This window comes from Ipomoea triloba, chromosome 4 (genome assembly GCF_003576645.1).
Source record: "Ipomoea triloba cultivar NCNSP0323 chromosome 4, ASM357664v1".
Taxonomy (NCBI): domain Eukaryota; kingdom Viridiplantae; phylum Streptophyta; class Magnoliopsida; order Solanales; family Convolvulaceae; genus Ipomoea; species Ipomoea triloba.
In genome coordinates, this window is record NC_044919.1 from 5,685,291 (window position 1) to 5,701,711 (window position 16,421).

Sequence of the window (16,421 nt, forward strand, 5' to 3'; positions counted from 1 at the left end):
TCCCTTTTTTATTTTTAAATTCCGTCAAACTTTTTTTTTTTTTTTTTTTCCTTCTTCTCTTTGTTTCTTCTCTCTCGCTGTTGGCTCATAAAAAACCTAAAAAATGCCAAACTGATATGTTTGCTCTTAGAGCAAACTCATTAGTAATAATTTTTTCATAAATTTTTAGGAACCAAGTAGTAGAGAATGAGGAAAAAAAAAAAGAGCTATTAGAAAAGTTTATTTTTTAAATGGGTGCACTTTGTGTGCAGTACACACAGAAAACATGAGCATAAACTATTTTTTCTTCTCTTCCTGAGCCGCACAAAAACCCAACTTACTGTAAATTCATTTTTCTCTCCTCTCTCGTCCAATACTGTGAGCATAAATATAATATGTGCAATCCAACTATTAGCTTAGACTTTTAGTTAAGATGGAGTACATGCTTTAATTTGGTATCGCATAAATATAATATGTGCAATCCAACTACCATTTCACTGGTGTATCAAATTATGCTTTCCTTTTTCGCCTTGAATTGATTTATCCTAAATCTCTAAGGCATTGAAGGTACCTAGAAGCTCTGCAGAGTTGATTATTTTTTATCTTGAAGGCATTGAAGGTACCTTGAAGCTTTGCAGAGTTGATTATTTTTAAGCTTGACGTTTCCAAATCACACCACTTGAATCCCGGAAGGCCACGTCTGCGTCACTTGAATCCCGGAAGGCCACGTCGGCGTCACTTGAATCCCGGAAGGCCACGTCCGCGTCACTTGAATCCCGGAGGCTACGCCACTTGAAACCCGGAGGCACTTAGTAAAACACGTCAGTGAAAAATCAGAGGAATATACAGAGATTTTGTACATGCACCTTAAATTACACACACTGTAACTCGATTTTGTGAATATATACAGTTTCACTTTTTGTGTTACAATGTGATTCACTTCTAGCTTTCAAGCGCATAGCATTTAAAATCATTATACCATGTATAACCTTGCGACATGATAATAAAATATATTTGATGGAATATCATAACACTAAATACAAAAATTTAAGACTTCCTTCATGAGTCATTAGTCACCCAAATATTAATCCTCATTTGAGGTCTTCCATACCTTATTAGAAGAACATTCCAATGACCAGGTACACGTACTGTCCAAGTAGGGAAGGTTTAGAACTCAGCTAGTATATTCCCACAAAAACTTATTATCTTTCAAAAATCAATGACACTCAAAACACTTAGTATAATTTTCTCATGTACTACTACTGGAGTACAATGTGACTATCGTAGAAAACAAAGAAACTCACACTATTTAGTGTTATTTTGTCATGTATTTCTACTAGAGTACAAGATGACTAGCCTAATAAAAAGCTGATGGAGTCTTGTATTGATTTTGTCGTTCTATAGTTCTAATATAGTTTCACATGTAAAACAATACGACATTATATTGATCATATTCATAGCCAAATTCAACGTCCTAAATAACCAGATTATTATATAAAATTACCAGATCTCAGATCTACCTCATCAGTCCACCATATTTGAGATCTACCTCCACCGCCATCCCTCACTCTCACGCCTCCGCTTCCACCGCGACACCTCCACCGCAGGCACTACTTTCATTGCTTATTTGTTTGTTTTTTTCTTTTTTTGAATTTATAGACATATATCTATAACTATACACTGTGAATGTAGGGGAGCAATCAAAAATTCGTGATAAGGAATTGGTCCGCCAAAACATCCTTGATTGTGTTGCTCAGGTGCCTCCATTGTTGAAGAAATAAAAATAATAAAACCTTTTGCCTAGATGTTTCATTCGTTCCTTCTAGAGATCTTGTCGTCCAGATCGCTGAAATGGGACAGGTTTAGTGACGGAGAGGGGCAGTGAAGCGGAGAAGAACGGCTCGGGTTTAGTTGCGAGGAAGGAGGCAACAAAGGAGAAGAGAAAGAAGAAGAAACGGGGTAGGAAGAAGTGACCCAATTCGAATGGGGAGGAAGAAGAGATTGGGTTGGGATTGTGAAAGCGAAGGAGAAGGAAGAATTGATATGTCTATACTCGTTTATGACGTCGTCTAGTGAGACTCTGAGGAGGATTAAGCAACACTACGACGCGTTTGTTAGGAGGATTAAGCAACACTACAAGAGCATCTTCTATTGAAATAAAAAAACTCATCTTGACAAGCTCCTCGTAGTGTTGGTTAATCTTCCTCTAAGTTGCACTGGACGACGTCGTAAACAGGTATATAGACATACCGATTCTTCCTTCTCCTTCTCTTTCACAATCCAACCCCAACCTGTTCCTCCTCCCCATTCGAATTGGGTCACTTCTTCCTAGCCCGTTTCTCCTTCTTTCTCTTCTCCTTTGTTGCCTCCCTCCTCGCAATTGAACTCGAGCCGTTCTTCTCCGCTTCACTGCCCTCTCCGTCACTAAACTTGTCCCATTCAGCGATCTAAACGGCAAGATCTCTAGAAGGAATGGATAGAACATCTAGACAAAAGCTTTTATTATTTTTATTACCTTAACAATGGAGACACTTAAGCAACACAATCAAGGATATTTTGCCTGACTAATTCCTTATCACCAGGCAGAATTTTTGATTGTTCCCCTACATTCAAATTGTATAGTTGTAGATATATGCCTATAAATTCAAAAAAAAAAAACAAATAGTAAGCAATGAAAGTACTACTTGCGAAGGAGGCGTCGCGGTGGGGGTGGAGGCGTGAGACTGAGAGGTAGCGGTGGAGGTAGATCTCAGATCTGGTGAGAAGGTAGATTTTAGATCTGGTGGATTGGTGAGGCAAATATGAGATTTGGTTTATATATATAATAATAATATTTCGTCACCGTTTCAATGACGGATTTAAAAAGATTTTTTTTCAAACTTCCCGCCTAAAACGGTGGCGGGAAGTAAAAACTTTTTTTTTAAACCGCGTATGTTTCATCGAACAACTAACGGTTACGGATTCTTGATCAACTATTTAGGAAATTGCTACCACGAATTTTTTAAACAATACACTACCGTTCTTTTAAGAGCAATGGCTAAAAGTGAATCTCATATGTTCTTCTTTGTATTAGTGGATTAATTAGTCACTGTGTTCAATGGCGAAAACCCTTGGTACATCCAAAAAAAAAAAGAATAAGAGGGCAATTTGTAACACAACAACAATTTGTCACTTGATAATAAGTGCACTCACCATACAATGTATGCACTGGTCACATTAAGAAAGTGTATCACAATATTATATATTTTAATTAAGCTCTCAAAATCTAGGCATCAATTGAATGCAAAGAGATATGGCATATAACCCACATAAACAATAGTAGTCATAGTCATAGTCAAAATTATCGCACAATGATGATTATTACTCTATTAGGTTTAATCATGTGATATAAGCATTTTTCAAGAGAATATGATCAGTCACACACAATAAACATTTATCACATAAATATATGCATATATAAATATTTTCTTTTGCAACAAAAATACTTACCTTTCTCAAGAGATTGCTGACAATATTTGTTGTTGCAAATTAAAGTCGATCAATTCCTTCTCTTCTGATATGAAATGTTGCTTATTTAACAACAACAAACTTGTTATCTCTTAAGCTTCCAAGCTAATCTCGCAATTAATAATTTATGTGAGATACAGTAGTATCAACAATTTATAGGAATATCCAAGATAATTTAATATTATGCACATAGACGGAACCACTGTGGGGGCAGCTGCCCCCACTCACCCCACCCCCACTCCATATATAGCCTTTGTATGTATATATGTATATATAGTACATGTTTTATATATAAATATATATAAACAAATTAAAATAAACAATTGTTAAGCTTGCAGAGTTGGGAGGTGTGCAGTTTTGTCTAGAAAATGGCGAGGGTTCAAATCCTAAGCCCAACACTTTGCTTTCTGTTGCTTTATAATTGTATACGTACATATATAGCTTTCTTCTTTTTTTAATATATATATTAATAATAAGATTTCTTCTTTTTTTAATATATATATTAATAATAAGATGTATAATTTATAATGTGTTTTCTATTTGAATTATTTTATCAAATTAATTATTTTTTTAATATATATATATATATATATATATATATATATATATATATATATATATTAATAATAAGATGTATAATTTATAATGTATTTTCTATTTGAATTATTTTATCAAATTAGTTATGTTTTACATAGCGTTATGAATATTTTTATAAAGTTTTGATACGTTTTATTTTCCGCCTATATCCAACAATATTTATAATGTATTTTGTAATTTAACAATTTATTCGTATGTAATAAGATTGCCCAGCATTAGAAGCAGTTTCCATCTTAAGGATGGATGATATTTGTATTTGAACCTTGTGGCAGTTGGTTTACACTTCCACATGGAAATGAGTGAGTTCGAGTCTCAGTAAAGGCGACTGTGGACTCTGTACAATATTACATTGTGCTTCGTCCCCTCAAAAAAAATCCTGGATACGTCAGTGATTATGCATATGTATACATATTATTCTTCGATGGCCAAGTATCTACCTCATAATCATTTGCAAAATGAGACACAATACAAACATTTTAATCTGATTATAAATCAACAAGTGCATTCCCCCAAAACCTTCTGATGAAAACCCATGTGTCTAAGCTTTGCACATGGATAATATTCTTGCATTTTCTCCAAGCAAACTCCACGCTCTGCTACATTTAATCGAATATCTGACAGGACTAGAGGTTGTTGTAGTGTCCTCGTTGGGAGCTTTGCTTTTTCTTTGAAAAACATTATCACACAAAAACTCAATATAAATTAATCATACAGAGATAGGTGAGGATAACAAAGAAGAAATTAATGAACTATAAGAATACTCATCAAAACCCAATAGAGAAGCCAAACAATTTAGGTTTCAATGGTATCACCAGGTTCTTAGCATCATAAATTAAGTGTGTGATTCAATAGTGTAAACAAGCAGGCATACAATGCAAAACTAATAGATTGTGACTATATTCTCGTGTGCGAATCTTGTGAAGTTAATCATCTGCTAATATGCTCAAAACAATACAGAGAAAAAAGAGAGAAAAACAAGTTAGAACTCATGAACTCCAGAATCCATTTTATTAGATAACTAGTATTTTCACCCATGCCTTGCATGAAATTGATTTTGTTATAATATTTTTTCAATATTTGGATCGATATACAATTATATAAATTATAACATCAAATATTATATAATGAAATTGATAAAATTGGTTGGATTGATTATGTTTTTTGATGTTATATTTGCTTGAATTCGAGCAAATAATTTCTCAATTACCCGTGCAATGCAATTTATATAATAAAATTAAAGAAAAATTATAAAAAATTCTAATATTGAACGCGCATATTTATTTGATTATAAGATTAGTGCAAAAGTATCACTCAATTAATTGAATAATATATGACTCGTTTTTCTGCAATTATCTTAAAAAGATCGATATGTAATATGATTTATTTAATTATATTATTACTAAAATAAATATGGGAAATATGAGAAATAATTTAATTCTAATCTACATACTATATATAAAAGTAAAATCCTCCTATTTCATTTTCTCGCCTAAACTTTTGTAATCAATTAATTAAATATTTTATTAGTCAAATAATTAATAAAGCTTATTTGGTAAGAAAATGTAAAATGGAAATTAACTAATACTCCATATCTATTAATTGATAATATTGTTTCTATATTCATGGATTAACGTAATAACATAATACCGTGTAGAAAAAACATATTAATTAGGTAATAACATAATAGCATAATTGGTAATATTATACAGTTCTTATATCGTGGACCGCGGTCCACAATGCATTGTGCACCGCGGTCCCAAAACGACGTCGTTTTAGTAAGTGGGAGATGGAGCCCCGTAATTGACACTACAGTTCATTCCAAAAGATATTGCCTTACATTTGTTTTGATATTATCGAATAAAACTGTAGTTATATCAAAAAGTAACTGTAGTTGTGTTGAAAAGAAAGTGCAATGTATATGAAAAGATACTGAATAACAGTTTCACATTTGTGTTTGATATTATCGAATGAAACTGTAGTTATATCAAAATGTAACTGTAGTTGTGTTGAAATGTAACTGCAGTGTATATGAACAGATACTGAATAACAGTTTCACTTTTGTGTTTTTATATTATCGAATGAAACTGTAGTTATATCAAAAAGTAACTGCAGTTGTGTTGAAATGTAACTGCAGTATATATGAAAAGAAAGTGCAGTATATATGAAAAGAAAGTGAGTGGCGCGAATTCATCCGTCTGTTTTCATTAATCAAAACGATGTCATTTTGGGACCGCGGTCCACAATGCATTGTGGACCACGGTCCACGATATAATTTGCGAATATTATATATGGTATTCTATAATATAATTTCCTAATTGGTAATATTATTGTTTTCAAATTCTGTGAATAATAATTAATTAATTATATTCATAAATATTATTATTTAATATAAAATAATAGTAATTTTAGTATATACAAATTGATATTCCTGTTAAAGAAAAATAATTAATTTGCACAATGAAGAGTAAATAATACAAGTAAAATGATTTTTTTAAAGTATAAATACAATGGGATAGAGGGTGTAATAATAAGTACATTAAATGCCATAACTTTATTTTTTTTCGTAATGAAATGGAATAATAAATATAGAATATATTCATTCTTAAATGGTGTCTATTAAAAATATCAATAAATAAAATAGGATAAGGAATGAAAATCAATTTTGAAGAAATATATTTAATATTTAATAAATTTAGTATACACTAATAAAATAATTAATCTATCTATTCTATTCTCTTATTATTAATTATTAATCTATCTATTTCTTTTCTATTAATAAAAGTAAATCCCCCTCTTCAACTTTAATAGTATAGATAATTGGTAAGAAAATGTTATATGCAAATTAACTAATATTTATTAATTGATAATATTATTTCCAATTTCATAAATTATACCTAATTCTCATGATGGGCATAAATTATACGGTAATTCTTACGATAATAACGTAATTCATGGTAATATATTTTCCAAATTCACGGTAATCGTATTATTATGTAAATATAAATATTACACACGCACAGCCAGTTGCACTAATAATAATATTTTACATATTTTAAAATACTGTTATTTAATATATAATAATTAAAGTGCACAAGTTAAGGTTTTTTGAGGGGCCCACCATGTGAGAGAAGAAGTAAAACAAATGAGAATCCTGCGCATAAAGTGCAGGAGGGAGTGCACCGAGACGGACACGTGTCGTGCATATATTGATTGACGCAACTCCTCTTCCCTTTTTTATTTTTAAATTCCGTTAGAATTTTTTTCTATTTTTTTCCTTCGTCTGATTGTTTCTCCTCTCTCATTGTTGGCTCATAAAAAACCTAAAAATGTGAAACTGATATGGTTGCTCTTAGAGCAAGTGGGTTTTCCGTAAATTTTTAGTAACCAAGTAGGAGAGAATGAGGGAGGAAAAAAAAAAGAAAAAAAAACAAGAAAAAGAATTGTTAGAAAAGTTTATTTTTTAAAAAATGAATGGTTAACGTGTCGAATTGCACGCGCTGACTGGGTGCGCTGACTGGGTGCACTTTGTTTATAGTACACGCAGAAAACATCAGCATGAACTATTTTTTCTTTTCTTCTTGGACCCCACAAAAAACCAACTTACTGTAAATTTATTTTTTATCTCTCTCCTCTGTTTTCTCTGATTTCTCCTCTCTCATCCACATCATCCCTCTCATGACCTCCATGTCATACAAAAGACCAAGAAACAAAAATTATAAAGGGGATAGGGATTGCTCTTATACCAAGCATGTCAAGTAGACATCACACTCAGGCAATACGACTCTGACACTGCCATTTCCCTGGTGTATCAAATTATGCTTTCCTTTTTGTCCTTGAATTGATTTATCCTAAATCTGTAAAATCACCAAAAACAAAAGTTTTAGAGGATTATTTTAGTTTTCCATGGACACTTGAATTACCCTAATCAAACATCAATGATGAATATAATGTAAAAAAATATACTAGATACAAGAAAAATAAATAGAAATAAATTATTAAAAATATGTGTAATTAAGCAATTGTTAATGCTCCCCTCCCCAAAGACTTCAAACTTCTAACAATCAAGGCTCACATAAAAACTTTCCACATATGTGCACACATGACATGATACAAAGTAGATAGAGTGATGATTGGGGTGGATGATGCACTCATGTATGTGTAGGTCGTTCATGTCCACACTAGATGGAACTCGGGATTGGTACAACATACTCCTTGACGGATCAATTCGAAACTTCACCGAACTGTGAAACAGCTTCTTGTCGTACTTCTCTGACGACATTCAACACAAGAAAAACATTTCTCACTTCTGCACTATTAAACAAACCAGGAAAGAGAGTATAATGTATTCCATAGTTATATGGAAGAAAGAAGTAAACAATGTGTAAGGTTGACCAATCTAAATATAATCGATTCCACTGATAGGTCATGACAGAGACGAATACATCATCTTGAAGAGATAGAAGATATAATCCAGAGGGAATACTTTGGCCATTTTTGTGAAAGAGTGACAACAACAATAACAACAACCGAATCGACCCAAGAATGTGTGTTGGAAGGGTGATGGCTCCAAGCCATCCACTTCTACCATAAAGAATAGGAAGTACAACTAGGTTATGGAGGGAGAGGAGTTGGAAGAAGAGCCAAGACAGAACAAGAAACAGACCATCCACTTCATATATGGCGGACCAGTGGGGGCGACACGATACATTGGATATGATATCCATTTATAAAGAGATAAGAAGCAGAAGCAGGAGACAATACCTTCACCAATGATGACTTCCCAAATGGCCCATTACCTCACTAGATGTGTTGGTGATTCAAACTGATGTCAGGTACTACTTTCATTGCTTACTATTTGTTTTTGTTATTTTGAATTTATAGGCATATATCTATAATTGTACACTGTGAATGTAGGGGAGCAATCAAAAATTCTGCTTGGTGATAAGGAATTGGTTAGGAAAAATATCTTTGATTGTGTTGCTCAGGTGCCTCCACTGTTGAGGCAATAAAAATAATAAAAGCATTTGCCCAGATGTTTCATTCACTGCTTGGGTTCAGTTGCGAGGAGGGAGGTGGCGAAGGAGAAGAGAAAGAAGAAACGGGCTAGGAAGAAGTGACCTGATTCGAATGGGGAGGAGGAAGGAGTTGGGGTTCGGGTTGTGAAAGAGAAGGAGAAAGAAAATTTGGTATGTCACGAATGTAGAGCTAACACTCAAACACTCAAATCATTAGAACTTTGAGTCACACTGGACGACGTCGTAAATGGGTATAGACATCTTCCTTCTCCTTCTCTTTCACAACCCCAACCCCAACCCCTTCCTCCTCCCCATTCGAATCGGGTCGCTTCTTCTTAGCCCGTTTCTTCTTCTTTCTCTTCTCCTTTGTCATCGCAACTGAACCCGAGCCGGTCCTCTCCACTTCACTGCCCTCCCCGTCACTAAACTTGTCCCATTTCAGCGATCTGGACGGCAAGATCTCTAGAAGGAATGAATGAAACATCTAGACAAAAGCTTTTATTATTTTTATTACCTCAACAATGGAGGCACCTCAGCAACACAATCAAAGATATTTTTCCTAACCAATTCTTTATCACTCGACAGAATTTTTGATTGCTCCCATATATCCACAGTGTATAGTTATAGATATATGCCTATAAGTTCAAAAAAAAAAACAAAAACAAATAGTAAGCAACGAAAGTACTACCTGCGATGGAGGCGTGAGAGTGAGAGGTGGCGATGGAGGTAGATCTCAAATCTGGTGAGAAGGTAGATCTTAGATCTGATGGACTGGTGAGGCAAATACGAGATTAGGGTTATATATATAATAATCTTCGGCCACCGTTTCTAATTGAAACGGTGACGAATTTAAAAAGATTTTTTATTTTATTTTAAACTTTTCGCTCACGTTCCAGTTAGGAATGGTAGCGGATTTTTGATCAATTATTTGCGAAATTGTCACCGTGAATTTTTTTAAAGAGTTAATACCTCCCATGGTCCTCCGAGTATTAACGAATTACCAGTTGTGGTCCCTCGACTTTTAAATGACCTCCAATAGTCCTCCAAGTTTTAAAAAATGACCACACGTGGTCCTAATTCTTAAAATAACGCGAGTTTAAAATGACCACGAGACGTCCTAAAAGGACCACGGGTGGTTATTTTTAAAACTTGGAGGATAATTGAAGGCCATTTAAAAGTCGAGGGACCATAGCTAGTAAATTGCTAATACTTAGAAGACCATTGGAGGTATTAACTCTTTTTTAAACAATATACTACCGTTCTTTTAAAAACCATGGCTAAAAGTGAGTCTCGTATGTTTTTCTTTTTACTAGTGGGATTAATTAGTCATTGTATTCGATGGTGAAAACCCTTGATATACCCAAAAAGGAATAAGAGGGCAATTTGTGACACAACAACAATTTGTCACTTGACAATAAGTACACCCACCATACAATGTATGCAGTGGTCGCATCAAGAAAGTGTATCACAATATTATATATTTCAATTAAACTTTCAAAATCTAGGCATCAATCGGATGCAAAGAGATATGGCATATAACCCGGCCACTTAAACAATAGTCATAGTCAAAATTATCACACAATGATGATTATTACTCTTTTAGGTTTAATCATGTGATACTTCAAGAGAATATGATCAGTCACACACAATAAACATTTATCACATAAATATATGCATATATAAATATTTTCTTTTGCAACAAAAATACTTACCTTTCTCAAGGTCGAGATTGCTGACCATATTTGTTGTTGCAAATTAAAGTCGATCAATTATATTCCTTCTCTTCTGATATGAAATGTTGCTTATTTATCAACAATAAACTTTGTATTTTCAAGTTTAATAAATCACCGAGATGCTTAATGACACCTCTTAAGCTTCCAAGCTCATCTCGCAATTAATAATTTGAGAGCTTTGCTTTCTCTTTGAAAAACATTATCACACAAAAACTCAATATAAATTAATCATATGGAGATAGGTGAGGATAACAAAGAAGAAATTAATGAACTCTAAGAATACTCATCAAAACCCAATAGAGAAGCCAAACAATTTAGGTTTCAATGGTATCACCAGGTTCTTAGCATCATAAATTAAGTGTGTGATTCAATAGTGTAAACAAACAGGCATACAATGCAAAACTAATAGATTATGACTATATTCTCGTGTGCGAATCTTGTGAAATCAATCGTCTGCTTATATGCTCAAAACAATACAGAGAAAAAGAGAGAAAAACAAGTTAGAACTCATGAACTGCAGAATCCATTTTATTATATAACTAGTATTTTCACCCATGCCTTGCATGAAATTAAGTTTGTTATAATATTTTAAGAAGATTTGGATCGATATACAATTATATAAATTATAACATCAAATATTATATACTGCAATTGATGAAATCAGTTGGATCGATTATGTTTTTTGATGTTATATTTGCTTGAATTCGAGCAAATAATTTCCCAATTATCCGTGTGATGCACGGATAAATTTTTTTTATTATATATTTCTATAATAAAATTAAAGAAAAATTATAAAAGAAAATTATAATATTAAACGCGTACATTTATTTGATTATAAGATTAATGCAAAAGTATTACTCATCAATTAATTGAATAATATATGACTCATTTTTTCTACAATTATCTTTAAAAGATCGATATGTAATATGATTTATTTAATTATATTATTACTAAAATAAATATGGAAAAATGATAAATAATTTAATTGTAATCTATATACTATATATATAAGTAAAATCGTACTATTTCATTTTTTCGCCCAAACTTTTGTAATCAATTAATTAAATATTTTATTAGTCAAACAATTAATAAAGTTTATTTGGTAAGAAAATGTAAAATGGAAATTAACTAATATCTGTTAATTGATAATATTGTTTATATATTCACGTATCAATACTATTAATAAAAGTAAAATCCACCAATTCAATTTTCCTGCACAAACTAATATTATTAATTAATTTGTAAAAAAAAATAAAGTTTAATTGGTAACAAAATTTTATTTACCAAATTCTGAGAATAATTAAACTATTAGAATTGTGAGAATAATGGAAACAAATTCTGCGTAATTTTATAAGAAAGAATAATTTTTTAATTATTATTTACACCAATAATAATAATTTGAATACTCAGATACTACTATTAATAAAAAAAAAAATCATCATTTGTGAAATTCCTGCACAAACAATATTAAAGATATAATGGTAAGCTAAAAAAAATCTTGAAATGTATGATTTATATATTAGTCAACATTAGATAGAAATTATATTAGGAAAAGTATAAAAAAAAATGACTTAATAATTATAGTAGATTAATGCCAATAATAATAATGTAAAGCATTTTCATAAATTTGGTAGTTATATTTTAAAAATTATTAATTAATCCTTACTAATTAAAATCTAAATGAAATCAAATTTATTTATTATATATTACTCCAATATATAATGTCTACATATATTATTACCATTGATGAATATTAAAAGAAAAATATTGCGAATGCATGTGCATTGTAATAATAATGGAATAAGATATATAATAGAAGTTATAATGGTAAACCATATGTTTATTTTATTTATAGATTGATTAGATTTATTTAGATTAAAAAAATATTTAGATAATATTTAGTAGTAAACATATAATATTTGTTATGTAATAAAAAATCATATTTTTTTTTTAGTAATATTAACTCTGTTACAAAGAGCCAAAAACGCCTTCACCGAGGCTCGAACTCACCCATTCCCATGCAACCGGGTGTCACACGATTTGCATATTTATTATGGATACAATTTTAAATTTGTGTATTTTACTTTTTATCAGTTTTTTTTTTGTCAAATTACGAAATATTTTGAACAAATCCTAACTAAGAGAGATCTGTAAACTCGTACCATAATCATACTAGTTTCAACATCTAAATCGCACCTCTAATGGCTCCCATTCAACTCCTCGGTCCACCTGAGATCGACCGTGCAAAGCTTTCATCCGTCGCCGATCACGGCGGCGAAACCAACACTCCACCCGTCGATACCCATGGCTCCGATTCATCTACCAAACCCCAGGGGGTTCAGCCCGACCCGAACCCTTTGATGGGCTTCACCGAGAATGGCTCTGCCACGTTCCTCTCCACCGGAAACCCATGCTTGGACTTTTTCTTCCACGTGGTTCCGAACACGCCGCCGCAGGAATTGATCGGGCGGGTCGATGTGGCGTGGGCCCACAATCCCTTGACCACTCTGAAGCTGATCTGTAACCTCAGGGGAGTGAGGGGGACCGGCAAGTCTGACAAGGAAGGGTTTTATTTGGCGGCGCTTTGGCTCCACTACAACCACCCCAAAACTCTCGCTGGTAATCTCAAGGCCCTTGCTGAATTTGGGTATTTTAAAGATTTTCTTGAAATTCTGTATAGGATTTTGGAAGGACCCTATGTGAGGAAATTTGAGAAGGAGCAGAGGGAGAATTCGAGCCGGAGACGGAGGAGGTCTCTTCGTGGACGCCGGAGATTCTTTTACTCGGATGACGATGATGAGAATGATGATGAAGTTTATAGTGATGGAGTTTATGGTAGTGAAGAGAATGATGATGATGAGAATCATGATGAGGGAAATGAGGAGGAGGAGGAGAAAATCAAGAAGGATTCGGACGAATTGATGTCTGAGAAGGATGAAATCAAGAAGGATTCGGAGGAATTGATGGCTGAGAAGGATGAAATGGAGAAGGATTGGGAGGAGGAAAAGGATCAAATGGAGAAGGATTGGGAGGAGGAATTGTTGGCTGAGGCTGAGAAGGAGAAAATCAAGAAGAATTTGGAGAAATTGAAGCCTAAGAAGGAGAAAATCAAGAAAACTCCGGAGGAATTGATGGCTTTGAAGGAGAAAGCAAGGGCTGAGAAGGAGAAAGCAAGGGTTTTAAGAAAGCAGAGAGAGCTAAACAAGGCAGTAAAGGGTTTACAAACATACATTACTGATGAAAAATACAGGTTACTACATGACAAAATTTCCGATCTTTTTGCAGAAATGCTAGAGGCTGATCTTGAGAAATTGAAGTCAGGGAATCTTGGAGACATCAGCTTGGCTGCAAAATGGTGCCCCACCATTGCTTCATCATACGATAAGACCACCTTAATTTGTGAGAGCATTGCAAGAAAGTTGTTCCCTAGGGATAAGTACACAGAATATGAGGGCTTAAAGGAGGCACATTATGTTTATAAGGTGAGGGACAGACTGAGAAAACAAGTTCTTGTGCCTTTGCACAAGGCATTGGAGTTGCCCGAGGTGTATATGAGTGCCAAACAATGGAACGTGCTGCCTTACAAGCGAGTGGCCTCGGTTGCAATGAAGAACTACACGAAGAAGTTTGCGAAGCACGATAACGAAAGGTTTAGGGAGTACCTTAGGAAGGTGAATACCGGGGAGGCAAAGATTGCAGCCGGGGCATTGCTTCCCCATGAGATCATAAAATCATTGCAACGTGCAGACCCGGAGGAGGCAGAAGTTGCAGAGGTTGCCGAGCTGCAGTGGAAAAGAATAGTGGATGATCTTGCGAAGAAGGGGAAGTTGAGTAATTGCATTGCTATATGTGATGTGTCTGGGAGTATGTTCGGAATACCTATGGAAGTCTGTGTGGCATTAGGAATCTTAGTTTCTGAATTAAGCGAAGAACCATGGAAGGGAAGCGTGATCACTTTCAGTGCAGATCCTCAGCTTCATAAAATCGAGGGCGAAACCCTGCAGGAAAAGACTGAATTTGTCAAAACAATGGACTGCGGTATGAACACAAATTTCCAGAAAGCGTTCGATAGGATCTTGGAGATTGCAGTGGAGGGGAATCTGAGCGAGGAACAAATGATTAGGAGGGTGTTTGTTTTTAGTGACATGGAGTTCGACCAGGTTAGGAGGGTGTTTGATTATAATGACATGTTTTTAGTGACACGGAGTTCACAAAATTCTTGGGAGACTGATTATGAAGTGATACAGAGGAAATTCAGGGAGAAGGGCTTCAAGAATGTTCCAGAAGTTGTGTTCTGGAACCTCAGAGCTTCACAGTCCACTCCTGTTTTGGCCAACCAGAGTGGTGTGGCATTGGTGAGTGGGTTCTCCAAGAATCTGCTGACCATCTTCTTGGAAAATGGTGGCATTGTGAACCCTGAGGAAGTCATGGAGCTTGCCATTTCTGGGGAAGAGTATAAGAAGCTTGCTGTTCTTGACTGATTTTGTAGTGTTCTTGCTTTAGGTTTCAATGGTATCACCAGGTTCTTTATTGTATGTTCAGCATTTCACTGCTGATAATTGAGTCTTTCTTGAGTTTCACCCTTCCCATTTTCTTGTGAAGGATCTCGATACCAAGGAAGTATTGTTCTGGTGGTCTCTATTCGTTACCAATCTCAAGCCCTATTGCTTTCTTGTTTACAAAGGCGTCACCTGATGTTTGGCATAATCTTCTCCGTCATCCCCACAAACGTGTTTTTAGAGCCAGATTTTGCATTCATTTCTGTTAGTTCGTCGGCCAGGGACGAAAAGTGAGCATGACCAACAATTAGGGACACGTTATACAATTATCTTAGACAAAAAGTGTAATTTTTATTTTCAATTTTTTTAAAAATAGTATAAAAGTTTTTAAAAAATTCATTGTTGTAGAATTCATGTTATATTAACTTTGATAATTTGGGTAATAATTACAGTATGATTGATAATTGTTAGGGTAAGAATTTTAAGGATGGTAAATGATTAAATATAATTATGGTTTTAGATATGGTAAATGATTAAACATAGTTATGGTAACATTAAAAAAAACCAATGGAAGTTTAATATTGTAAACTAATGGAAGTTTAATATTGTAAGATAATTAGTTTGATAAAAATGATAATAAAATATTTGCAGCGCAATGTACAGTCAATAAAGCATAAAAATGCAAACATGTACAGTCAATAAAGCATAAAAATGCAAACATAAATCATGTGTAATAACATTGATTCAATCTGATAAGTTTTGTTTTTTTTTTTTTTTTGAAAAAGTAGTAATTTATGTCCCTCACTTATAGGCCAATTATAAAGGCCACTCTTCAATTCTAAGCGGTATAAATGTTGTTATTGAATTATTTGAACATGTTTACATATTGTCCATCCTCATTATAAATGTTGCCCTGAATTCTTAATTTTTTGAACGGGGATGAGCAATATATATATACACACGTTTAAACAATTCTGGAACAATATTTATACCACTTAGAATTGAGGTGCGACATTTATAATTGGTCTATAAGTGAAGTAAGAAATTACAATTTTCCCTTTCTTATTTAGATTTTAGATATTCATATTATT

At 33.5% G+C, this 16,421-nt stretch overlaps 1 protein-coding gene across 2 annotated transcripts; it reads left to right on the forward strand.

The window, feature by feature from the left end:
• Positions 1-13,020: 13,020 nt before the first annotated feature.
• Positions 13,021-15,468, forward strand: LOC116014857. Of its 2 annotated transcripts, XM_031254813.1 has the most exons (2): positions 13,021-13,812; positions 13,846-15,468. In XM_031254813.1, exons 1-2 carry the CDS (start codon positions 13,033-13,035, stop codon positions 15,310-15,312), a joined length of 2,247 nt encoding a protein of 748 aa, XP_031110673.1. In that variant the 5' UTR covers positions 13,021-13,032; the 3' UTR covers positions 15,313-15,468. The 2 variants fall into 2 exon arrangements, with proteins under 2 accessions (XP_031110673.1, XP_031110672.1); XM_031254812.1 differs by having other exon boundaries at positions 13,021-15,468.
• Positions 15,469-16,421: the final 953 nt, after the last annotated feature.

What these genes read in the sequence shown, in the direction of transcription:
- LOC116014857 (XM_031254812.1), top strand. Translation starts at nt 13,033, where the DNA reads ATGGCTCCCATTCAACTCCTCGGTCCACCTGAGATCGACCGTGCAAAG.